The sequence below is a fragment of the Rhinolophus sinicus genome, linkage group LG10 (assembly GCF_036562045.2).
Source record: "Rhinolophus sinicus isolate RSC01 linkage group LG10, ASM3656204v1, whole genome shotgun sequence".
NCBI lineage: Eukaryota > Metazoa > Chordata > Mammalia > Chiroptera > Rhinolophidae > Rhinolophus > Rhinolophus sinicus.
The window spans coordinates 75,367,232-75,393,633 of NC_133759.1; the positions used below are offsets into that span (position 1 = coordinate 75,367,232).

The 26,402-nt window shown below is 46.7% G+C and overlaps 1 protein-coding gene across 9 annotated transcripts in view; it reads right to left on the reverse strand.

Annotated features, from left to right (window-relative positions):
- Window positions 1–9,396: 9,396 nt before the first annotated feature.
- P4HA2 (prolyl 4-hydroxylase subunit alpha 2) overlaps window positions 9,397–26,402 on the reverse strand; it is a 33,846-nt gene continuing 16,840 nt past the window's right edge. For 5 of the 9 annotated variants that reach the window (XM_019756119.2, XM_019756118.2, XM_074313481.1 and 2 more), the window contains 10 exons: window positions 26,087–26,326; window positions 24,630–24,823; window positions 23,685–23,861; window positions 19,027–19,097; window positions 18,692–18,791; window positions 14,807–14,860; window positions 14,189–14,254; window positions 12,230–12,298; window positions 11,779–11,875; window positions 9,397–9,854 (listed from right to left, as the gene is read on the reverse strand). In XM_019756119.2, the coding sequence (XP_019611678.2) occupies window positions 9,784–9,854; window positions 11,779–11,875; window positions 12,230–12,298; window positions 14,189–14,254; window positions 14,807–14,860; window positions 18,692–18,791; window positions 19,027–19,097; window positions 23,685–23,861; window positions 24,630–24,823; window positions 26,087–26,326 (1,139 nt within the window). In that variant the 3' untranslated portion in view covers window positions 9,397–9,783. Of the gene's footprint in view, window positions 9,855–11,778; window positions 11,876–12,229; window positions 12,299–14,188; window positions 14,255–14,303; window positions 14,364–14,806; window positions 14,861–18,691; window positions 18,792–19,026; window positions 19,098–23,684; window positions 23,862–24,629; window positions 24,824–26,086; window positions 26,327–26,402 lie in introns of all 9 variants that reach the window. The other 4 variants (XM_074313482.1, XM_019756124.2, XM_074313483.1 and 1 more) reach the window with 2 other exon arrangements.

A 26,402-nucleotide genomic window follows, 5' to 3' on the forward strand; every position in this document is an offset into this window, starting at 1 on the left:
CACCTGCTATATTTGTTCCATTATCATAACTCTGGCCTCAAAGAAATTTTTGTGTCAATATCATCTTTTTCCAATTTATTACGAATTACATAAAATCACCCATATCGCTTTATTTCTTCAAAAAGATCAACAAAACTTCCTTCTATTGTTATGACATTCTTAATGCAAATATACTTTAATACTTTGACATATTCATTCATGATGGGCTGTATCTGGTGTACAAAGAACAGGAAAGGTATTTTGCTTCTTTTATTCCTAGTAGTGTTTCAGATCTAACATGATTTCCTAGTAGCTTTGTGTTCTGCCAACATTCTCATATTGAAGTCCTAACCCCCAGTACCTTGGTTTTAGAGTTAGAGCCTTAAGGAAGTAATTAAGGTAAAATGAGACCCTAATCCAGTATAACTGGTGTCCTCGTAAGAGGAGATTAGGACACAGATAACACAAAGATCAAGGGATGACCATGTGAGGAAATAATGAGAAAGTGGCCATCTGCAAGCAAGAAGACAGGCCTCAGAAGAAACCAAACTTCTAACACCTTGATCTTGGACTTCTGACCTTCAAAACTGTGAGAAAATTAATTTTTGTGTTTAAGCCACCCACTCTATGATATTTTGCTATGACAGCCCTAGCAAACTAATACACATTGTAAATTTCTTTTGAATTTTATTAGACAAATAAGGCACAGATACCTATTTATTTTATTTTTAAAAACAATTTTATTGGGGCTGGCCCGGTGGCTCTGGTGGTTGGAGTGCCGTGCTCCCAACGCCGAGGTCGCCAGTTCGATTCCCACATGGGCCAGTGAGCTGCGACCTCTACAGCTAAGATTGTGAACAACAGCTCTCCCTGGAGCTGGGCTGCTGTGAGCAGCCTAAGGTCGGCGTGTGCTGCCGTGAGCTGCCGTGGATTACCTCCCATGAGTGGTTGGCAGCCAGTGAGAGCTGCCATGGGCTGCCATGAGTGGCCGGCAGCCATCATGAGATGCCATGGGCTACTGTGTGCTGCTGTGGGCTGCCGTGTGCTGCCATGAGTGGTGGGCAGCCAGCGTGAGCAGCCGGCAGCTGATGAGAGCTGCCATGAGCTACTGTGAGCGGTCGACCAATGACCAGCGACCAGCTGCCTCAACTGGGGGAAGCTCAAGGCTCATAATACCAGCGTGGGCCAGGGAGCTGTGTCATACACTAGACTGAGAAACAACGTCTTGAACCAGGGTGGGGGCGAGGCAGAAGAAAGGGGAAAAAATTATTTTTCAATTACAATTGACATAGACTATTAGTCTCAGGTGTAAACCTATTAATTAGACATTTATATAACTTACAAAGTGATCACCCTGATAAACCTAGTATCCATCCAACATCATAAATAATTACAATATCATTGACTATATTCCTTATGCTATACTTTACATCCCCATGACTATTTTATAACTACCAATTTGTACTTCTTAAGCCCTTCCCCTTTTCACCCATCACCTCTGAAACTTGTCCCATCTGGCAGCCCTCAAAATGTTCTCTGTATCTATGAGTTTGTTTCTGTTTTGCTTGTTCACTTGTTTTGTTATTTAGATTCCACGTGTAAGTGAAATCACATGGCATTTGTCTTTTTCTGTCTGACTTATTACACTCAGCATAATACCCTCTAGATTCATCCATGTTTGTTGCAGATGGTAAGATTTCATTCTTTTTTATGGATGAGTAATATTCCAATATACATATGTACCACCTCTTCTTTATCCATTCATCCATTGATGGACACCCAGGTTGCCTCCATAGCTTGGCTATTGTAAATAATGCTGCAATGAACATATGGGTGCACATGTCCCTTCAAAGTTGTGTTTTGGGTTTCTTTGGATAAATACCCAGAAGTGGGATGACTGGGTCCTTCTTTGTCTCTTGTTTTAAAGTCTGTTTTGTCTGGTATGAGTATTGCTACCCTAGCTTTTTTTGTTTTTTCCATTTTCATGAAATATCTTCTCCATCCCTTTACTTTCAGTCTGTGTGAGTCTTTTGATCTGTAATGAGTCTCTTGTAGGCAGCCTATGTAAAGGTCTTGTTTTCTTAAACATTCAGCCACCCTATGTGTTTTGATTGGAGCATTTAACCCATTTACTTTTAAAGTAGTTGTGGATAGAAATGCAGTTATTGCCATTTTATTCATACATTTTGTTTTTTCTTCTTTTTCTTCAAGAAGTCCACTTAACATTTCTTGGAATGCTGGTTTGGTGGTGATGAACTCCTTTAGCTTTTTCTTGTCTGGGAAGCTCTTTATCTGTTCTTCAATTCTAAATGATAGCTTTGCTGGGTGAAGTTGGTTGTAGGTCCTTGCTTTTCATCACGTTGAGTATTTCCTGCCAATCCCTTCTAGCCTGTAAAGTTTTGGTTGAGAAATCCTCTTACATTCTTATGGGGGCTCCCTTGTAGGTAACTGAGTGCTTTCCTCCTGCTGCTTTTAAGATTCTCTCTTTGACTTTAACCTTTGGCATTTTAATTATGACGTGTCCTAGTGTGGGCCTCTGTGGTTCATCTTGTTTGGGACTCTGTGCTTCTTGGGCTTGTATGTCTATTTCCTTCACCAGGTTAGGGGAATTTTCCATCATTATTTCCATCTTCAAATAGGTTTTTATTTTCTTGCTCTTTTTCTTCTTTTCCTTCTGGTACCCCTAGGATGAGAATGTTGGCATGCCTGATGTTGTCCCAGAGGCCCCTTAAACAAGCCTATTTTTGGATTCTTTTTTCCTTTTGCTCTTCTGATTGGGTGTTTTTTGGTACTTCTATCTTCCAAATAGCTGATTCGAGCCTCTGCTTCTTCTATTGTTGATTCCCTCTATTCTTTAAGTTACTGTATTCTTCCTCTCTGACTGGTCCTTTTTTATGTTTTCTATCTCCATTTTTCTTTCCTATCTCTTTGTTGAAGTTCTCCCTGAAATCACTGAGCATCCTTACAACCCGTTTTGAACTCTGCATCTGGTGGATTGCTGTCTCCATTTTGTTTTGTTCTTTTTCTGGACCTTTGGTCTTTTCTTTCATTTGGGGCATGTTTCTTTGTCTCCCGTTTTGGCTGCCTCCCTGTGTTTGTTTCTATGTATTAGGTAGAGCTGCTGGGTCTCCAGGTCTTAGTAAAATGGTCTTATGTAGTAAGTGTCCTGGGGGAACCTGAGGTGGGTGCTGCAGGTATGTCCCTTGTGTGGTTTGTGTGTGCCCTCCTGTTGTAGTTGATCCTGGGTGCTGTTTGCATGTCAGTTAGATGGATTGATCCTTGGGCTGATTGGTTGTGAGGACTGGCCATGACTACAGTGGGGGAGCTGTTGTACAGAGGCTCACCCTATGGAGCAGTATTCACTTCAACAGGACTCTGGTGCCTGGCCAATCTTCCCTTTGGGTGTGTCATCTGTGGAGGTGGCTGGTTGGCACTCTGGCTCAGTCCAAAGCTTCCCACTGGTCATGCCAGCCCTGAGGCCTCCTATGAAGGGCACTGCTGCAGGCCAACTTCAGCCCCCACTTCTGCCCTGTCTGGGGTCAACTGGAATGAGCCACAAAGCAATCTGCAGGTGGCTGCCACCAGCGCTAGGTTTGGAAGTGCCCGGAAAAGGCCAAACCTCAAACCAAGGCCTGTTACTGCCAATGCTGGGCTTGGGGCTGCTCAGCAAGGGGTATAGGTCAGGCTAAGGCAGATGCTGCTTGTTTGGGGTTTGTGAAACTTTGAAGATTTTAGGAAACTCTGCAGCATAAGCCAAGACAGGCCATTTGTAGAAAAGCCACTGGAAGTGGCTTGGGTGGGTCCACAAGTTGGGTGGAGTGAACAGTGTTAGCTAGTTTGATGGAGACTCAGATATGGCCACCGCCTAACTCTGCATGCTGGGAGGGGGAAGGGCTCAACAAAGGAACAATGGCTTCCACCAGCACTTCTGTCTGGAATAAAGCTGCCACTCCAGCCCTTGCCCCGAAACCAGACAACTCAGCTCCTCCCTGAATGTGCCTTTCAAGCTGCTGCCCCAGTGCTGGACCTCAGAACAAGTTAGTCTGTCAGCAAGTAAGTCTGTGAGTGGGCCCTTTAAGAGGAACGCCTCAGACTCCCGCTGCTCTCTGTGTCACTCATCCACAATCTCTGCTGGTTTTCACAGCCAGAAGTCGTGGGGACTTCTCTTCCCGGCACTGGAACCCTGGGCTAGGGATCCTGGTGGGGGGCTGGGGTCCCTTGCTCCTCAGGGGGGCCTTCTGCAGCCAACATATCCCTCCTGATTTTTAACCACCACCTTTCTCCACCCCTCCTACCAGCCTTGTGGTGGCTTCTTCTGTATGTCCTTAGTTGTATTCGTGTTCAGCTGAACTTCAGGTGACTCTCAATGATGGTTGTTCTGTAGTTTAGTTGTAATTTTGATGTGGTTGTGGGAGGATGCAAGCACAGTGCTCACCTCCTCCATCATCTTGACCGGAAACCAGATTCCTTTTTGTGACAGCTACATCAACATTATAACTGTAAGTTCAATTATATTAAGTAACATAGTATTTGGTTTTTCAACTTTTAGAATCAGCTTATCCTGGATACTAAAACTGTGTCCAAAGTATAACTGACAGAAGTTGGGAGGTAAAGGGGCACATAATATTAATAGTTAATTTTACATGTCAACTTGGCTAGATAGTGACTAGCTATTTGGTCAAACACTAGTCTAGATCTTCATCTCACATACTAGAATATCAGAGATACTACCCTCAATATGTAGAACAAAAAGGAGGTTTATATTACCAGGCGACCAAGAGAGAACTATAAATAACTATCAAAACCAGCAGATGGAGGGGGAGGTATAATGAATGATAGTGTATATATCTAGATGATCATCTCTCACATTTCTGGAAATTTGAGAAGTGGAAAACTCAAGAGACAGTACTTTGTAAGTATACGGTTTATAGTCAGAAAAATTAGAAACAAAGACAATTTAAAGAGGTTCCTCTTGGAAGCAGGACGAGGGGAAGAGAGCAGTAGGGTGGGGAAGAATTATTCATGGGAAGCTCTTCTTTTCCGTATTTTCAAAGCCATGTCAATGTATTTTAAACTGGGATAGCAGAGAAAGAAAATGTATACTTATGTTTCCAGACCCAGATCTAATATTGCCTACTGTAGTACCAACTTCCCTGGTTAAATTAGCCCCTCACGCTCCTGTGCTACTCGAGCACTAGTCCTCCATTATCAGACCTCTCACATTTTACACATCTATTTAGCTTCCAATTACTCTGAATTATTTAAAAGGCAGTATTTTATTCATCTTTGCTTCCACATCAGATCTTAAATAACTATTGAATGGATGAAAATATAAATTACTGTTTTAGAGCAAAGGCTTTGGGAAGCTGCCAGATCAGGGTTTGATTCCCAGGCCTTTCACTAAACAGCAATGAGACCTTATGTGACCTGAGGTACATTACTAACCTGACTTCCAGCTTTATTACCTATTCTAAAGAGTTATTGTAAGTTTGAAATAACAGACTATAATATCCCTAGCATACTACCAAATGCATGCTGAAATGCTCAAGTCTTTGGTGCCATAGTGAATATCTTAACGCTAAGCTAAATAAGTTAATATAAGATTACTGAAAACAGTACCCTGTCTCTAAAGTTATCCTGTGTTTGCTTCTAGGATCACACTGGACTGACAGGCAGGCACTGACACATTAACAGATTGCTTAATGGTTGATTCCACGCTTAATGCAGGAAATGTCAAGACGAATGTGGAACATGTTGTTATACCAAATAACTAAGGAAGATATCAAAGAAAAGGTTTTCTGTACCTGTATTTTTCACATGAAAATGAATTTTAAAAACTGAAATGAACAAGAAACTTCCACTCCCAGCTAAGATGGAGTAGCTTATGGTAGACCAACTTTCATGTGAAAAACAACCATGAAAGCTGGATAAAACCTCCTATAAATGTGTTTGAAGGAATCAATGGATGGCTGGAGCAAAAAGGGCTTGAGCATCAAGATCTTGGGGAATATGAATCTCTGCTTAGTGAGCTAAAAGTGTGTTGACGCTTTTATCCTTAGATCATTTACTGTTCCTAGGCATGGGGTAAGAGAATGAGAACCCAGAGAAAGGGTCTAAGCAATGGGCAACTGCCAAGAGGCAGAGAAACCAGCAGAGCTCTTGGCAGTATCAAAGGGCATTGAAAGACAAAAATTAGACTGTAGTCTGTTAGAATATTAAATAGGAGAGAGGGGTGGAGAGCTTAGTCAACCACTGTCTGTTTACCCATTAGGATAGTTTCTGAATTCTGAAGTTGTGCAAAATGGCAAGTTAAGAAGCTAAGAAGAAAACCTCTGAATAGAAAAATAAATTTTGGAGACAGTGTCTAGATACTGAGTATACAAGGAATAGAGCTATGGAACTGTCAGGGGTACAGATCCAGTGAACACTCTAGGCTCTCAACTGGAAAATCCCTGGAGGACTATACCCTGTAAGGGGGAAAACAAGGGTAAACCACCAATACAGTCTTAAGAAAACTGTAACCCAGCTTTAATTAATTGGCTCCATCCCTGATTTGGATTAAGCTGACCAATCCTCACTCTGCCTAGTAAAGGAAATGGTGCCCCCTTGGTGTAGGAGGTTATCACCATCCAGAGTCTCTACAATTTGTCATACACAGTGTCCAGCATTCAGTCCAAAATTATAAGGCATACCAACAGAATGGACCAAACGACCAGAAACTGAGGGCGGGTTGGGGGCGGCAATAGAAAGAGAGCCACAGATAATCTAAATCATGGAGTTATAAGACAAGAACTTTTAAATAACTGATTCATTAGTTCAGAAGAAAATGAGAAATAAATTCCCCAGAGAATTAGAATCTATTAAAAATAACCAAGTGGGTATTCTAGAACTAAAAAAATACAAGAACTGAAATTAAGAACTCAATAGATAGGTTTAGCAGCAGAATAGATAAATGAATCAGAAGTTAGATCAATAGAAAATATCTAGTCTGAAGCAGAAGTGGGGAAAGTATGGGAGACACAGAAAAGAGAGCAGGCGACATATGAAACACACTGAAAAGTTCTAACATCCAGATTATTGGAGTCCCAGAGAGAAGAGATAGAAAATGGGGCAGAAACAATATTTGAATAATGTCTGAGAAATTTCCCAAACTGATCAAAGACACCAACCCACAATTTCAAGAAGCTCTATACACCTCAAGCTGGAAAATAACAGAACACTATGCATATCACAGTAAAACTACTGAAAACCAAAACAAGAAAAATATTAAACAGCAGACAGCAGGGAAGAGGAGGGGTGAAAATCACTTTCAAAGGAACAACAGAAGATAGCTGAATTTTCAACAAAAATGGTATAAGACAGAAAATAATGGAATTACAACCTGAAAGTATTTAAAGAAAAACTCCAATGTGTATTTAATAGAAGAGAGAATTAGTAAAGTAGAAAACAGAGTTGTAAAAATTACCCCAAAATGTAGCATACATATAAAAAATATGAAAGGTTAAGAGATAAGAATAGTATGACATAGCCTAATTTACATTTAATCCGAGTTCCAAAAGGAACACGGAAAATATTGAAAGAGAAATTATTTAATAATTTTCCAAAACTGATGAAAGATTATACAGATTCAAGAAACTCAAAATCTCCAACAAGGAAAAAACAAACAAAAAACTAGCATGCCAGTACTTTTTCTGTTGTTTCTCAGCTCATCCTTCTATACGCTGCTGTTATAGTAGAGTTGCAACTTGTAAACTACATTGCCCAGATTCCCTTACCAACTGGCTTCCTGTTAGGTTCTGCCAATAGTGGCATTAGAGGGAAATTAGATGGCAGTAGATAGGTAGCTGTTGCCTTAGACCCAGTGATTTTTTGCATGAGACACAGTTATATATTATGCCACTGAAATTTAGGGTTTATTTTTGTCCTGTGCATAAGCCTATCCTATCCTAATAAAATATGCAAAAAAATTTTTATAAGTCAACCCTTGCACCTCCTATTATATACAAAAATAAAACCCAGGTGTGTTGAAGACATAAATGAAAAAGACAAGATTATAATGCATTTAGAAAAGAATACAGGAAATATCTCATGATCTTGGGGTACAAAAGAATATCTTAAGATATAAAAAGCGTAAATCAAAAAGGAAAAACTTGATAAACTAGACATAAAAATTAGTAACTTCTGTTCATCAAAAGACAGACCTAAGAATGAAAAGACAAACTAGAAAAAAGATAACTGCAAAACATACAAACAAGAGTTTGTGTCCATGATGTATTAAAAATGCCTATGAATCAGTAAGAAGACTTGAATAGACACATAAAGAAACCTAAAGATGAATACACATACAAAAAGGTATTCAACATCATTAAAACAATCATGTTAAAATTAATATTACACATGTAACAAGCTAACCAAAATTCAAAAGTATGACAATACCAATATTGGAGAAGGTTGGGATAACATGAACCCTCATTTGCTCTTGGTGAAAATATGCATAACCACTCTGGAATACATTATACGGTCAAGTTGAAGACTCACCTAGTAAGACTCTGCATTTCCACTTCTAGATATGTATTCTACAGAAATGTGTGTTTGTGTGTACCCAGAATTATGTATAAAAATGCAAATGGCATTACTGGTACTATACAAAGACTGACACCAACTCAAATATCTATCAATAGTATATTGGCTATATTAGGTATCATCCTACAATATACATTAACAAAACAATGACTATATAAATTAAAACAAACTATATCTATAGAACAATATGGATGAATCTTAAAAATAACTGCTGAAGAAGCCACACACCCCCAAAAATATACTTTGATTCCATTTACAAAAAGTTCAAAAATCAAAGAAAACAAAATGACTACTTAATTAGGGATACAGACACAGATAGTAAAACTACAAAGAAAAGCAAAGGATTGACTGCCACAAAACAGTAGACAATGGTTACCACCAAAGTACAGAGGGCGGGGGCAAGGCAGGGCAGGAGATGTGATCCCGGAGAGGCTCCCAAGGGGCCCCTGAGCTGTGCATCTGAGAATGATTTGGGTGCTGGTGACACGGTGTTCGTGCTCATCTTCATATTCTTTAAACTGTACATCTATATCACAAACAATTCTGCGTGTCTCAACATTTAAAAACAAATTTCAGATTATAACAGCATCACAATCGTGAATGTACACGATCTCTATGTTCTCTGGGAGGCAAGGAGAAACTATTTCCCTCACTTTCCAGAAAGGACACTAAAGCTCGGAGGAGATGTAAGTGTTGAAACCACATCTAGTCCCCAAGGTCAGGGTTTTGCCACTGAAGTATTCATCACCCAGGCTCTGCCTCCACAGAGAGGCACAGGAAATGGTGAATTTCAGAAAAACTCCCCCATCTTAAAAAATACTCCAAATAAAGCTCTTTAAGACTACTGGCAGGGACATTTTATTTTTTGGTTAAAGCCACATTTATAGAAATGCCATAAAAACAAACATGTAAACAAGATATCAGAACTTTGGTTCACTGAAACATCTCACACCTAAAATGTCTGAGGTACAGAAGCACCTTGCCAGGTGCTGGAGCCCAACTCTGCTGCAGCCGCTCTGACCCGAGATGGCACAAGCTGACCAGAGAGGCTGGGGCCAAGGTCACCCAGGACCCTCCCCTTTCTGCTTTCTCTGCTCCAGACAAACATTCGCTACTCCAAAGACCTGCCTGACGGGGGCTGGAACATACAAAGGTGTCTGTCACGTTGAACTTGAAGACAAAGAGCTGTGGGGCCAGGAAGAGGAAGGGCAGAAAAGGATGTCAGTCGACTTCTGTTGATCCACACGGTCTCAAGAACTCCTGGCCTCGTTCATGGAACCACTTATTGGAGACTGTGAACAAACAGAAAGTATGTTACTTTCTCCTGTTGGTTAGCTCGGAACCCCAAATTAACGACTCCTTCATGATGACTCCTGCACTGGGCCCTGGGAATCAGATGTACAACATGGTCTCAGGCCTCAAGTTGCTCAGGAGCTGGTTAGGAAGACAGATGTATAGACAGATAATTGTAAAAAAGTCTGCCGGTGATGAGATACATGTGTGTAAAGTTGCCATGGAAACAGAGCCAAAGGGCACCTTACCACGTGGGAGAAGAAGAGACCCCAGGGCTGGAATATGGAGCTGAATAGGAGTGTCCAGGGGAAAAGATGGACAGACCACGATGGTTCCTATGCCAAGGGGGTCCAGGAAGTAGGAATAGGATGAGAAACGCATCAAGGCATGAACCACCCTGGTGTGCATTAAGGACCCCAAACCCCTTGAAATGACTGGAATGTGGTGGGTGGGAACTGAGGCAGGAGATGAGGATGAGGAAGGCTGTCGGGACTGTGGAGGGCCTGGACATCAACCTTAGGAGCTGTGGGCCAGCAGATACAATCTGTGTGCTGTGGTGCTAGCATGTCTGTCACCGAAAGCTGTGCCTCAAATGCACATGAAATCATGATTTCATTCCTCAATATAGTCTCTTTCACAACGAATAAAACAAATTTATTCTGATGCACTACTGAAATCGTAGAACTTTTTAAACATAATTTTCAATTAAAAGTAATACACACACTTAAAGAAATCAAATTGTCTACAAAGCTTATAATGATAAACAGCAATCTCCTACCTACCCCTTCCCATCACCAATCCCCAGAGAATATTAACTTCTTTAGTTGTTTCTTCTGACATTTATCTTCATTTTTCTAAATAACATGCTTATAGTGCTACTTCTTAACTTTCAGTTTTGCAATTTTTACACTACCCCTAAAACACATACTTATTCCCTCCTGTTTTCCTATCGTGTTTCCCCGAAAATAAGACCTCATACTAAGGTTTGCTCCAAAAGACGCATTAGGGCTTATGTTCAGGGGATGTCATCCTGAAAAATCACGCTAGGGCTTATTTTCTGGTTAGGTCTTATTTTCTGGGAAACATGGTAATATAGTTAAATCACAAGTTTTAGTTAAATTAATACTCAGTGTTTACATTATAAATATTGCTCACATATGAGCCACCTAATAGATTACCTCTCCTTTCTTGTACAACATTTTCTTTTCCTTCAAGTTAGCAATTGCCTCATTTTCTTTTTCATTTGTTGAATTTTCTGTGACCCTATCACTATTTATCCCTAAAACTCCCCAGGAGGGCTACAAACTCATCTCTTTGCAATCACTTCCTATTATATCCTGGTTCAAGCCTCTCCATAGCTCACCACAGCTGCTTCCAGAACAAGGCTCAAACTTCAGCCTCTGCACTTTGGTCCCAGCCTCAAGCCTTATCTCTTGGCCCCTGTTCCACAGGCCTCCTCTTATCCAAGTGACAAAGGCAGCCAGTCCCCACACCTATGATGCTGGCTTTAGCCTGTGCCTTGTTCCATGTGGTTGCTTGCCTGGGACACCCCTGCTCTCTCTGATTCCAGGTCTCTCCCACTGCTTCTCAGAACCCTTGCCAGAGGCCACTCCTCTCAGGAGCCAACCTGGACCTCCCCTGCTTGGGCAGCTATTCTTCCCTGGGGTTTCCTCAGCTATCTTGGCATCTCTGAGAGTGATCCCAAATGGTTGTCTTGGCACATAACCAGCTGACTGAACAGCTACATAGCTGGATGGGACTACCAGTCAGCAAAAGAAAAAAAAAAAAAAACATAAAAAAGGGAGAGAGTCTTGGCTTTGTGAAACTCTTGACAGCAGTTGTCTGCCAGCTCAGAGTCTAAGGTCAACCACTAAAGCCCAGGCTGAGGCCACCAAGGCCAACACCATGCCTTAAGCCACTCACCCCACTTGCAGCCCACAAGTACGGGGCAGGCAGCATGTCTCGTTCGGTAGTCACCTTCCCCACTCCTGAGGAGATTGTACCAGAATACTGCTGTGCCCTGGGAAAAAGAGATGGCCTGTGAGACAATGTCCTTAAAGACTGGGCGCAAGGACCTGACCCCGAGCACCACATAGCCCCTCCCTGAGCAGAAACACCCTCACTTTCATGTGTATAGAGGACAGGGCTCTGGGACTCCAGCAGTAGAGAAGGCACCTACCCTACACGTGGAGTGGATGTCTGGGAATGCACCTGCCTACGAAGGGACCAACCTCCCCACCCCTTTTTCCCAGATGAAAGCTGAGGCCACAAGGTCAGAGTTCAGGCAGGAAGGGGCTAAGGCCCCTCAGGGCGACTCAAGCAGGCTGGGGAATGGGACTGGGGATATGGAGCCCCCACAAGAACCAGAACTTACCTTCTTAGGCCAAATTGCAGCCCCCAGATCAGGAAAGACGGTGGCACCCCCAGCTTCTACATCACTCATCTGGGAATACAAGGCATGGAGCTTGACCCAAGGTTCTCAGAGCAACTGAGCCACAAAGGACATGACAAGGCATGCAGATCAGCCTCCTCTGAGCATGAGCAGCTTGGAGATCTGCTCCTCGGCCAGCCCTTCAAAGGCTCTTCCCACGCCCTGCGCCTCCCCCACACATTAACCCTGCTTAATTTGTGTGGTTCATCAGGACAGTCTCCATGCCGTGGGTACTCGAGAGCTGCAGGCCTTCAGGAGACCCACATCCCAGCTGTCCTCAGATGGGAACAAACCAAGTCTGTACTCGGACAATGCCTGCCAACGCCCCACCCACTGGACCCCCATCCAGCCTGGGCCTTGCCTAAGCCACCGTACGCCATGAGCTGCCCTGACCGGGAGCTCTCTGATGCGTCCAACACCATCTGTGGCTCCCACTGTGGGCTCCGTTTCTTTGGCTCTAATATCTTGCTGCTCCATTTAGACCCTCACCGGCCCAAAGCAGCGCCTTCCCCAGGGCCATCTGGGTGGGCAGGTAGGGCCCTATCTGTCCAGAGGCCCCAAACCAAACAGAACACAAATTCCATGGAAACGAGTCTGCACTCGTGCCCGCAGAGTGTGCCTCAACTCATGTCCAAAGCACCACTTGTTTCTCATCTGGCGCTCTCACTTCAAGTTTTCTGCCTATATATAACGTAATAACATTTGGAGCTAATAAATATTTCCACAGGACACATACCAGACACACTGAAGGGCACTTGGCAGACATGGAAAATGAATAAGATGAAAACCCCTGATGGCCACAGCCCTGGAGATCAAATCCGGACTCTTTCCTAGAACCCGAGGCCCTCTCAGTCTCACCAGCCTCTCCCTCCAGCCGCTCTCAACTTATGTGCTGCCTCTGAGCCATCAGCCTTTTTCTATTTTTCCAACATCCCACACGCTCCTTCCCTCTTCCAGGTCTCCACACACTCTTTCCTCTACCAGAAACCAAATTCCACCAACTAATTTCCATTCAACCTTCAAGTCTCAATATTGACATGTGACTTCCCAAGGGAGGCCTTCTCTGAGCCCTAACCCTGAGCTACTTCTTCAAAGCACTTGTCACCATGGTGACTAAACAATTACCTCTCCTCTGTTTAAAGTAAGGCTCTCCTCTTACCCTGTTTCCCCGAAAATAAGACCTAGCCGGACCATCAGCTCTAATGCGTCTTCTGGAGCAAAAATTAATAAGACCCGGTTTTATGTTATGCCATGTTATGTTAAACCTAGTTTTATATTATAGTAAAATAAGACCGGGTCTTATATTAATTTTTTGCTCCAAAACACGCATTAGAGCTGATGGTCCAGCTAGGTCTTATTTTCGGGGAAACACAGTAGACCGTAAGCCTTCAAAAGAGACCGCACATGTCCTGCTCACCAGCATGTCCCCAGCACATAAAACTTAAATGAGAAACCAAAAGAAAAAAGGGACTCAGGCTTCTGTCTCTACGTTTGACAGCTTCTATGCCTCTTTAGAGCTGGCTCCCTCAGCATAGGGGAGAGGAAACTATTCTCCAGGTGAGAGGTAAACCTAACTGGCCTGTGGCTGGAACACAAGCAGCAGGTGGGAGGCACCTCCCTCTGCTGCCAAGGAGGGAACCTTCCAGGGCATCCATGCCAGAAATTCAGACTAGCACTGGTCCCATCAAAAAGGAGCCAGGGATGTGAAAGTCTTGGGGGTAGGGAGTGCCCACAGATGGAAACAAAGGCCAACTCTCTACTCTAGCCCAGAAGGGTGATGCGGGCCAAAAGCGCCCAACCACTGAGCAATGCTGGCGGTACCTGTCCTGATAGGAGTGGGGACGAGAGCATCCTAGACCCAGGCTCCCCTTAAGGCCCACACACTGCACACATCATACTCACGTAGTTTAAGAATGTGGCCACACGATTCCCCGTCCCTAAATGCTTGAAAACATCTTGCTCATCGTTCTATAAAATTAAGTGAGAGTGAACAGGCAGGCCTGGACCCGATACTTACATAGTTAAGAAACGTCGCTAACCTATTCCCCTCCGTTTTCAGGCCGTTGTCAAAAGGTCGCTGCAACAAACAACAACTTTCACCCAAGTTTGCAACTGACTTCACCCACCACCCACAGGACTGGGGTCAAAAGGGTCAGGGAAGGTAATAAGTGTGTGGTCCCTACATCAGCTGGACCATGGGCCAAGGCTGCCAATAAACCCTGGCAGGGCATCGGGGGAGAGCAGTAGGAACAGCTTTCACAGACCTAGTGAGGCCTTCTGCTTTAGAGTCAAGGCAAAGAACAACAGGGCCAGGCAGGAAGAACACTCCCCCATCACAGGGGAACAGCCAGGCTACTCTGCAGGCCCTGTGGATCCAGATTCGGGCTTCTTCAGTAACAAAGAGTTGGCCCTGGTGAGGTTGGGGAACCTGATATAGAGGCTAAAGTGCTTCTAGAAGCTCCAGCCTTCTCAACACAGCTGGAGCAGGGCCCTTTGAAGCACCAGTGATCAGGGCCTTACCCTAGAGAAGTCAAAATGTGGCTCGTACTGTCCTCCCATTCCGTAATTAGCAACCTGGTGGGAAATAACAGGTTGGACCTTGTTAGCAGCACGAACAACCCTGAGGCCCATCTCTCCCGGGGTACTGTCCATCTCTCCAAGGGTACTGTCTCTCCAGGTAACAACCAGAACCCCCAAGACCAGCCTTGCTAAGGTAGAGTATCTATGCCTGGGCAGCACAGGCAGAGCTAAGGCTGCAGCCAGAGGATGAGTAAGGCTGTAGCACAAATGTGGCTTCCCAAACTGAACCAGATGGGCCACCCGCCTGTCACCACTGGGAAGCTCCAGCTCTTCGGGGTAGCCGAGGGAGGCAGCGGAGGGAGCCCTAGGAGCAGGCCCTGGCCTGGGCCCTATTTGTTGGGGAGATAATGAGAAGGGAATCCAGAGGAAAGCCAACAACAAATGCAAGATTGGGATTTGTTTTTTTAATGCTAGTTTGGGAGCTACTCAGTGCCTGGCACTACTCCTGCCACCTCTGTCACAGTGCCCCAGGAGCTGTTCCTGCTCAGGCTCGGCAGGGCTCACATATCCTCACACCCCCCAGGGGCCCACTAAGGGGAGTACTTCTGCAACCAAGTGAAGCAGCAGGATGCAGGCAGCTGGCCACAGGGTGGCCAAGAACTGCTGCCCTACTTTGGAAGCCCCAGCAGGAGCCTGGACCCAGAATAGGACCTGAGCCACCTCAGCTACAGCAACTACCAGGCGTCATTAATTGGATTAGAAAATTGTAAATGCCTTTGTGAACAGTTTACCAGCAAATGCAAGTCCTAAATCACAACAGTTATTTTATATTTAGCAGCTAGAAAGAGACGACGTTCAAGGTGAAGTGCACGATCTGCTGGTCGATCAAATGGCAGCACCAATGTCCATCTGGGAACACTTGGCTACTGTGTCTTACTAAAACCCTAAAAACTTTGGGGCTCACCTATTATTAGTCCTCAGAAAACTGGTAGTTTTAGTGTAACCTTTTTGGCGATTCCAATAGTTAGGTGAGAGAGGCTGCAAAACTGGCAATAATGGAGGACCTTAGACATGTAGGAAAGCAAGGGAGGTGGGTTTCACAAGAGAGGAAATCTTCGTGTTGGAGCACAAACAATATTTGTCTAATGTGATGAAGTATAGAATTGGGGCAGTATGATTTTTCAGTTTCCACAAAAATAAAAATTTTGATATGAAGAATCAGTGGATGAAAAAACACTGTCATCCACTGCTTCAGCCTTCAAGATTCCCACACCGAAAACACCTAGAAATCCTGTCAGCTGTGTCAGAGGCCTGGATCAGCAGGTGGCCCTACGGCTGGAGGTGGTGCGTCTGAGGGACGTGCCAGAACGGCTGAGGAAGTGACAGTACAAATGCTTTTTCTTTAGATCCACTCTCATCAAGAACTTAAAAGTTTAAACAGACTATGTTTAGTGTGCTACTACACTCAGGAAAATTCGATCATTGTTTGTTGCTGGAGCTGCAGAGCACAGCTGCATTTTCCAACACTCCCACTTGTTGGGTGGAGTGCTTCCACTTTCAGATCTCAGGTAGCAAAAGAAGCGGCATTGCTCCAGCTGGCTCACCTTTTAACAGTTGGGGAATCATTGTACCTACACTCTTTAATACTATCCCAAATAATGCAAATGTCATGGAAACTTCTGGATTTGCAGCAATCAGATGTACTGTCTGGACAAATTCCAGTTCCCAGAATCACACCTTAATAACAAGCAACTGGACATTAACACTGATTCCTCTGAGGAGGCATTCACTTGAATCTTTAGATTTGTTGTTACAAAAGCAGAGAAGTCAGTCACCTAAAGACATGGATTTTTATGATACTGAGATCAGAGTGAAGGACAAAATAAAGTGGTTAGAAATCACTTTTTTGGTGAGGCTGAGACATCGAGTCAGAAGTGTCTTCAATCTTGGAGAATTCTAGCAGTGTAGCTTCTCTTCCTCTATCTGGCCCTCACCCAATTCACAAGAAAACCTCAACTGCCCTTTTTTTCTTCTAAATAATCTATAGCAAATACATCAACGGCAGCTGCAACAGGCAGAAGAGCCAGTTCCCTTGCAGAAGCCTGCGGCATTCCCACAGGGACCCTGGCGTGAAGGCAGGTGGCTAGACATTTACCACACTGCAAGTGGTCCGTGTGGAATGTACGCTTAGAGAAGCCCAGGTTCCTGTCCCCTAGACCACATAGGATCAGAGCTTTCAACACTGCTGGCTGGCAAAGGAAACACCAAAGACAGCTCCTAGAAGAAGAAAGCAAACAAAAATGGTGTCTCAGCCCCTTGGCAGTGGTCTGGATCTTCCAGAAGAGCCTTGACTATAAGAGTCCCTCCACTGGGAGGGCTGACATTCAGATCTCCATCATCCATTGAGCTACAACATGATGAGAGGCCAGATGACATGAGGCCAGGGTTGTGGCAGAGAAGTCAGTCCAAGCACAATGGTGCTGTCTTCTGGGGCGACATGTGAGACAGGGCCCAGAAGGTGCAGCGGGGAGGCCAGCCAGGCGACAGGGGCACAGGTTGTGTCGACTCTTTTCAGCCCCTTGGTCCATGGTATGCAATCAGCCAATCAAGCAGAATGTCGTCCCGACCAGGACCACAAGAGTCCTAGCGCCAGCTCTGATGTGCAGGAAGCAGTGGCAGATAGCTTCACAACAAAACCTTGCTCCAGGAACATACAAAGCGTGACAACGCCAACAGGCCTGCACCGAGTGCACTGAGAGCCCTTATGGCTCTTGGAATGAGGTGTTCTCACACATAAGGAAGCAGGAGATGTGGCAGAAGTCCTTTATCAGTGTGCTTGTCTGAAGAACTTACTTAAAAACTAGGCTTAACACCTCAACACTAAGTTGAGTTGAACTGAAAAGATTACATAAAGTTTTCAGAAGACTATGAGGTAATCAACATGTTTTGAGAAACTGGTGGACTTCACACAAATCCATAAAGATTGGCTTCAAATTTGGTTTTCTGATTGCTGACACAGCTATGGGGGGCGGGGGGAGTGCTGATTTGCTTGGGTGTGTCCAAGGCAAAAGTTCAGAGAATCTCTTCCAAATGATCTTCAGTTCAATACTCTAATGAGATCTAGAGTTGATCAGACCCAAATGCCAAAGATGAACAGTGTGATCCTTAAATACACAGGAATTCTGGCCAAACAGATCCAGGAGACTCTAGAAAAAGGCCGGTGAAACTTCTCCAGCAGTGTCTCAGGCCATCAGAAGTTCCAATGTTCAGAAGGGAGCACGGCCAGTGCTGACTTGAACTCAGCAGACCGAGGATTCATTATTAGGAGCTTCACCTAAAACTTTTTAGCACGATGCTGCCATATGTCTTCACAATCACCTCTGAAATAGGCAGGAAGCCAGGGATCCATGGGGTACCTTGAAAAGAGCACTCCACCATCACCAGCCAACCGGTCCAGGCCTCTCACTTTGACCAATGTAGCACAGAACACTTTACCTCCAAGTGCATTTGACTAGAACTCAACCATGACCTCTAGAGATACGATATGTACAGCTCTCCTAGAGGGGTCCCTGGAACAACCCAGGATGTCAGCTTCTGTAGTCAAAGAGATGGGAATGGGCCTACTATGCCCACCACTCATCCCTAGCTCCTAGAATGGTACCTGGGCACACAGACAATACTCAGTCGGTATTTGTGCATGCTAACTGTTGAATGCCAGCAGGCATGCTCAATTTCTAGCTTCCCAATATGAGGTCGCTCCATAGTCACAGCCTTGAGCATTCAGTTTGTTGGGCAAGCCTCCCTAGGCCTGGCCCTGGGCACCGTGGGAGACCATCCAGGCAGAAGTACCCCCTCCCACCCCGGGGTTCCAGGGACCGGCCATACCTGCAACAATTCTGCAGTCTTTACTGTGAGCCCCGTGATGTGCTGCATCCGAAGATTCAGTCGAGCCACAACCGGGTCATCATTCTCCTCTAGCCAGGAGCTAAGCCAGAGGAGAGGAGAGAGCGGTAAGGAAGGCAGGCGAGGATGAGGGCCTGCACTCTCTCCAGGGTCAGTGCCAGCACTGCCAGGCAGTACAGGGTGAGTGCGCGAAGTGGGGGAGGTGCCAGCAGGTGGGACCAGCCAAGCCACCCTCCCTTGGGAGTCGTGGGGTAGGGGCTGGGAGGCCCTGGAGTTGGGGCTTGAGCAGTCACCCTGCCACCATCACCTTTGCTAACCTTTTGGAAACCCTGTAGCTGGCGACAGTGAGGACACCTGTCTTGGGATCACGAACAGTGGCTCGTGCAAGCTGGAAGGCAGGAAGAGAGGGCAGACTTATCCTTCTTTGCCTTGAGTGTTTCCCTGGAGAGACTGGGACCAGATTTGCCAGTCAGGCCAGTGGGAGAAGACGCTTCACAGGCAGTGGCTCTTATCCAAGGCCCCGGGATCCGGCAAGCCAGGCCAGAGGAGTAGTCTGAGGCTTCCACATGTCTGTTCTGCTGTCAGACCCTAGCCACTGTCCTGCTCGGTCACTGCCCACCCCTGCTCCTACCCAGGTCCGTGTTGTCTGCAGAATTATGCCTGCGGAGTCTGCTTTGTGCATCCACTCACCTGCCTGGACAGCCCCTTTCTCACCAGGCCGACACACCCCCTGCCTGAGCACAGCGGAGCTTGGCTGTTCCCACCGCATTCACACTGTGCTACCAACCCTGAGCCTCAACCCTGCACGCTGCCCTCAACTTGGTCAAGTCCACCATCCATCTGAACTTTGGTGGCCTCCTCTGCCAAGAAACCTACCCAAACACTGGGCTCCTGCTGCTACAGGAGCAAACACGGGAAGCAGTTTTCACTCCCTCAGGAGCCTTGCAAGGTCAGATGACAAAATCAGGAAAGGACTCTACAAGTCGAAATAAGTGAACTGCTGCCCGGAAGCCACCCACCCCACATACACGGTCTGACAATTAAGTTCACAAACTTGTTGCAGCGATGTCGCTAACCTTTTTTGATATCAGAGGGATTATTCATTATGAATTTGTACCAACTGGACAGTTAACCAAGTTTATTATTTGGAAGTGCTGGAAAGGTTGCATGAAAAAGTTAAGACAAAACGACCTGAACTTTTCGCCAACAATTCACAGGTCTTGCATCACGACAATGGACCCGCTCACACAGCACTTGTTTGCAAGGAGTTTGGAACACCCTCCCTACTCACCTGCTCTGGCCCCCAGTGACTTCTTTCTTTACCCGAAGATAAAGGAAACATTGAAAGGAAGACATTTTGATGACATTCAGGACATCAAGGGTAATACAACGACAGCTCTGATGGCCATTCCAGAAAGAGTTCCAAAATTGCTTTGAAGGGTGGACTAGGTACTGGCGTCGGTGCATAGCTTCCCAAGGGGAGTACTTCGAAGGTGGCCATAGTGATATTCAGCAATGAGGTGTGTAGCACTTCTCCTAGGATGTGTTCGCGAACTTAATTGTCACCCCTCGTACACACGTCTCTCTCTCTCTCACACACACACACACACACACACACAGTCCCACCTACTTCATCTCCCCCAGTCTCCACAGACAGGCGCAGTGGTACTCCCAGGAAGGACCTGCTGCCCAGAGCCAGCCCCAGTGCTTCAGCTGCAGACTGTCCTAATCGCCTCACATGGGTGGGACCACAGACCCAGACAGCCCCACCCCAACAGCACTTCCCTGGAATTTCAATAAATATTTAATGAGTGCCTACTACGTGCCTGGCACTATGCTGGGTGACCAGGACATGGTCCCTGACCTCATGCAACTCAGTCAAGTGGAGAAGCAGAAAACAACCTGGGTAATTGCCACATAGCATGGGAAGAGCTGGTAAGCTTAACGTCTGTGGGAGCTCAGTCTGTAGGGTCAAAAATGGTTTCCTGCAGGAGGGACCACCTAGCTGAGACTTGAAAGGTAGTAGGAGTTAGCCAAGTGGGGGAGCATTACAGGAAGAGGGAAGAACAGCAATGCAGAGGCCCAGGGATGAAGATGGGAGTGGCACTGTAACTGTGGATTAGAAGTCAGAGGTAAGAGAACAGGCTGATGAGGTAAGTGGGGGCTGGGCCTAGATGTGACCTTGCGGCCAATGAAAACCAGGGAAGGCTTTATGCAAGGGAGGGACACTCACTATCTGAATGTAACAAGCATCCCTGTGGATGCCTCATGGAAAGCTAAGGAGGGACCAGAGTCGGAACGAGCAGGCCAGTGAGGTCAAGGCAGAAGTCAGGGCAAGAGGTGGTGGTGGCCTGGGCAGAGGTGGCGGAAGGGACGAAGAGAGTGGATGGACCAGATGGCTGGGCAGGAGATGAGATCGGCCAACCCGGACATTGCTGCTGCAGCACGGCCTGTGCCCCCAGGACAGAGGGCTTCCCTGAGAGCTCGTGTCTAGGGCTCCCCCCTAACGACAACCGTGGCCACAGCTAGACCCCATCCTAGCATGAGCCTCACTGCTGGCCTGCCGCCCACAGGAGGCTCTGGGCAGCTGTGCTCCGCTCCCAGGGACAGACCGGGCTATTCTGAAAGCAGCCTGGGGACTCGCAGGCAGCTGCCAGGCATTCCACACAGGCCAAATTAAGCTCATCGGCCCCACTTCAAAGCCAGCACAGCATCTGTCCCTCCCAGGCTCCGGAAACAAGAGGTCAGCTCGTAATAGCCAACATGTTTGTCTCTTCACATGGCTTCTGTTCAAAGACAAGTTTTCCCAGTACTGCCCCCCACCGCCCCTGCCACACACACGTGCACACAGGCACCCACATGAACACAAACACACACACACACACACACACACACACAAGTGTGTCAGTGCCTGGGTCTGAGGGACAACGGAGGAATCTCTCAGGAAATTCGGGCACAACAGCGCCTCTCTCACCTGGCAACCAGAAAGCGGTTTTCTTCCCAGGAGGGCTTTCGAGCTGATCCAGGGAGTGCAAAGGGCTGGGTCCCAGTCCCCATTCTCCATAGGCACTGGCTAGACCCTCCCTCAGCCACATCAATGGTACAACAACTGACTCTGAGCCCTACATGTCCTAGTACCTCAAGCCAAGGTCAATCCAAGACGAGGTCCAGGGGGCCAGGACAGGAACGTTTTAGTTCTCGCCGCAAGCAATGGGCCTCCTAGCGACCACAGTTCTATTAGGAGCAGAGCAATAGAGGGTCCAGCTAAATCCTCCCTCCTAATCACCAGAGATAGGAGAAGGGTGGGGATATGGCAGCAAGCAGTTCTCTTTGACAGATGTCAAATGGGAGCAAATCTTTCATGCACTAGAAATAGAAGAATAACTTTATAACATGATGAAATATGTACAAAACCAACAGCCAACTGCATGTTTAGCCGTGAAATATCACATTTTCAGTTAATTCAGGAATAAGACAAGGATGCTTTTTGTATCAAGGCTCCAAAAGTTCTGGGCAGTTCGAAAGACACTAAAAACAAAGGAACTATCACTATTAAGAAGGAGAAGACAAAATTTTTCTTATTTGCAGATGATAATACTATCCGAACAAACCCAAAAGAATCAGCTAAAAACCAAAAGAGGAATGAGTCGGTTCAAGGACTAGCTGTGACCTACACAAGTCTGAGCTCCCACGCGGGTGAGCTGATGGTAACAACAGAGCCTGCTGAATAGATGTCCCAGTTAACATATGCTAAGCGCTAGAACAAGGTCTGTCACACTTAAGAACTCAGTCAACATTAGCTGTTACTATGAAATATACTTTTACAATCAACAGTTTAGCATACGGAGTCTAACAATTAAGTTCGCGAACCTGTTGCACCGATGTTACTAACCTTTTTTGATATCAGAGGGATTATACATTATGAATTTGTACCAACTAGACAGTTTATCAAGTTTATTATTTGAAACTACTGAAAAGGCTGCGTGAAAAAGTCAGACGACCTGAACTTTTCGCCAACAACTCACGGCTCTTGCATCAGGACAATGCACCAGCTCACATGGCACTGTCTGTGAGGGAGTTTTTAGCCAGTAAACAAATAACTGTATTGGAACACCCTCCCTACTCACCTGCTCTGGCCCCCAGTGACTTCTTTCTTTACCCGAAGATAAAGGAAATATTGAAAGGAAGACATTTTGATGACATTCAGGACATCAAGGGTAATACGACGACAGCTCTGATGGCCATTCCAGAAAGAGTTCCAAAATTGCTTTGAAGGGTAGACTAGGCACTGGCGTGGGTGCCTAGCTTCCCAAGGGGAGTACTTCGAAGGTGACCGTAGTGATATTCAGCAATGGGGTATGTAGCACTTTTTCTAGGATGAGTTCATGAACTTAATTGTCTGACCTCATGTAATACTAAACTAATATAATAATGTAGCTAATAAAAGTATAATGATGAAGAAACAAAGTGAAGTTACAGTAACAAAAAACTACCTAGGAATAAGCTTACCAAGAAATCGTGCAGGGCTTTATGAAGACAATTTTAAAAGATACCCATAAGTGGAGATGCCAGAGGGCTCTTGGAGGAGAAGACTCAGTACTATAAGGATGTTCATTTTGCTGAGAGTCAGTCACTTCCTCGGCAACCCTAACCAGGACCCAGCCTGGCAGTGCCCTATGCAAACGTCCTAAAAACTCACCCACACCCACCAGCCCCCAACCAGGTGAGCTGACACTTCTCACTGTGGGCCTGCCCTGCTCCCAGTACACCCGTCTATCGTGGCACCTGGCTGCCCACATCGGTTCCTCAATTTTCCTCCCCACTGAACCCACAAGGATCAAACCGAGTCTACAGCACGTCACTAGCCCCACAGCAGACTCATGTTAGACATCGGCCAAGGTCAGTTGGGTAAGTAACAAACTGCCCGGCGGTACCAGGGATGAGAGACCCTAGAAGGACGTGCAGAGACACCTACTTTGGGTTTCGCGATCTCCTTGATCTTCTCGATTTCCTCATCAGACATGACGTCGTAGTACCTGACGATGTGCGGACTGTCCCACTCGTCCTCCTCTTTGAAGGGGGCAATGAGCAGCTGTGGCGTCCTGTTGCCATGGTGGTACCTACAGAAAAGCCTCTTCTGCCTCCGGGGCGTCTGGGGAGCACAGAGCAACAGGCCCTGAGCTGAGTGAGTCCTAACCCTCTTTCCCAGGCTGGCTGGCTGCAGACACTGGCTCACACCCTGTGTCCAGCAGCTGCTCCCTCCCACCCCACCATGGAAGAAAATAAAAGCCTCTCAGTTTGACTGGCAATAAATAACACCCCACAACTCGTGCAGTGTTTCTTCTTTCCCAAGAATACCTCATGTCCACAAGTCCCATGGCAGAGGGTAACCCCTGACCCCTTTCACAGAGATGTGAGTAGGTCTGAAGGGCCAGGGCAGGGGAGAAGCCTTTCCAGGAGGAAGGGCCAGTGGGAGTCAAGCCGACAGGCATGGAAAAGGCCGAGAGAATGCCTCACACCTGAGCCTCCTTGAGAAAGCATGGGCTCCCAAAGGCCAGCGATACCTGATACCGAACTCTAGCAAGTAACCTGTCATTACTACAGAGACCATGACTTCCCTTGGCGCCTGAGGCACGTCTACACCCACGGTTTTCTTCCCAACAGTGACTCAAGCAGAAGCTGGGCGTGTTGGGGTGGGGAAGGGTACTCATTAATAACTTAGAGGATTGAAACTTTACCTGGAACATAAGGGGAGACAGTGTCCTACACCTGAAAGAACACCCACACCTCAGTCTCAGCAGATGCTATGAAGAACTAGGGGAGATGCTGGAAAATCACCTACATCCTCCCCAAATCTGCCTGTCCAGGTCCACAGCTGGGCCCCTGACCCCACCACCACTACCACCACTACGTGTCTCACCAGTTTGACACCCTCCCCACGACAGAGGCTCTCGTAGACATCTCTCTCGGGCAGGTAGTCCACAGGCCTCTCATAGATGCCTTCCTGGCTTGCTGGCTCAGCTTCTGTCTGATTTGATACTATTTTTTCCCTTTCTTCCTCCAACAACCGTTCAAAGTACCGCAGATTCCCTCCAGCTCGTTCATGGCTTGGATCTAGAAAAAGCACAGAACAAGAAAGAAAAGGAAACCACAAACATCTGTTAGGTCATTTAGAGAAATTATTCTATAAGCGGTTTTCTCTCCCAGCAGCTCACTTGCACACAGCATTCTGCCTTCCTCAGCACCGAGCCAGCGTTCACCAGTCAGAGCGGAAAAACCAACGGAGGTCCCCCAGCTCTGGTCAGAGATAAGAAAGGAGCAGCACAGCAGGGGACACTCACTCAGCCAGCCGCCAAGGGGACTGGTCTCTCTGGCCACCCTGGAGGTCCCGAGGATGCAGGTCCGGAAAAGCAGCCCAGAGCCCTGCCACCTCCTCCTCCTGACTGGGTTGTGTGCCCGTTCTATCTGTCCCCTAGAGTACATCTATCACTAGTGACCACATAACATGCTGGCCACAGCTAGAGGCCGGCTGAAACACTGGCAGAAAGAACAGCCATGTGACACTGCCAGAGCTTCGCCTGCTGGGCCGCCCAACACAAAGGAGCACGCTTGGCAGAATCACTGTGCCCTCCTCAGATGAGGAAACTGAGGCCCAAAGACGAACGAGACTTAGGCTAAGATTCTGCACAACAGCAGTCAGGCGTCCTGACTCCCAGCCCGAGGCGCTTCCAAACACGACAGAATCTACAAAGCTGCCTTCCCACATCCGTCTGGCAGGACCCTCTATGCTGGCAGCCATCAGACTCATGAAACGCAGCAGCAGAAGAAAGTCTTTGCTGGTCTGGGAGATTCCAGACTGTGATGTCCTCATGTATTAGTAAGAGGTGGGACACATGGCTTTTACAGACACAGTGCTTTGGATTTTCTCAGTCCAACAGGACAAGACATAAGACACCAATGCCACGGCAAGTCCCACCAGGGAGACCTCAGGCCTCTCACTAAAGGGCCAGGTCACTGTCGCTGCAGCCATCCTGGAGCACAGCTCGCCTGTCGAGCTGCTTCTGAGGCAGCGAAGCCTCCACCCTCCTCAGCAGCACAAGCACCACAGCACTGGACTCCTATTTAAAAAGCGAGCGTGTAAGGCTGAGGTGTCACAGGCCTGAGTGCGACTGGGCAAGGGCTCAGGCCAGAGCTGAGGCGGGTAAGGAGCTCACTGGCACCTGGACTGGGCCTGAAAGCAGAAGGCATTAGTCACGGGCCGGGCGACAGGTCAGACTGGCTCAGTCACAGAAGAATGGCCACGTCGTGGCCAGAAGAGTGACCAGTTCTCCTGCCAGCTGCCCACCCCCATCTGACCTTGCCCTAGAACCTCCTTACCAAGGGAGAGCAGGCGGCGGGTGAGCTCCAGGGCGCGGTGCAGGTCGCCCAGCTGGAAGACGGCATAGCTCAGGTAGTCCAGCACCTGGGCCTTGGTGGCAGAGGCCTCCTCCCCAGCATCAAGCTGCTTCAGCACCTGCTCCATCCACAGCACCGTGTGGTAATAGTCCCCCTCGTTGTACGCTGAGCGGCCCATCCCAAAGCAGTCGTCGGCACTCATCACTGCCTGGTACTTGGTTCCTGCAGACAGAGAGGTAAACGGTCAGGCTCCAGAGAGCCTCTGGGTTAGAGAGGGGTTCCCACATCAAGGAAGCTG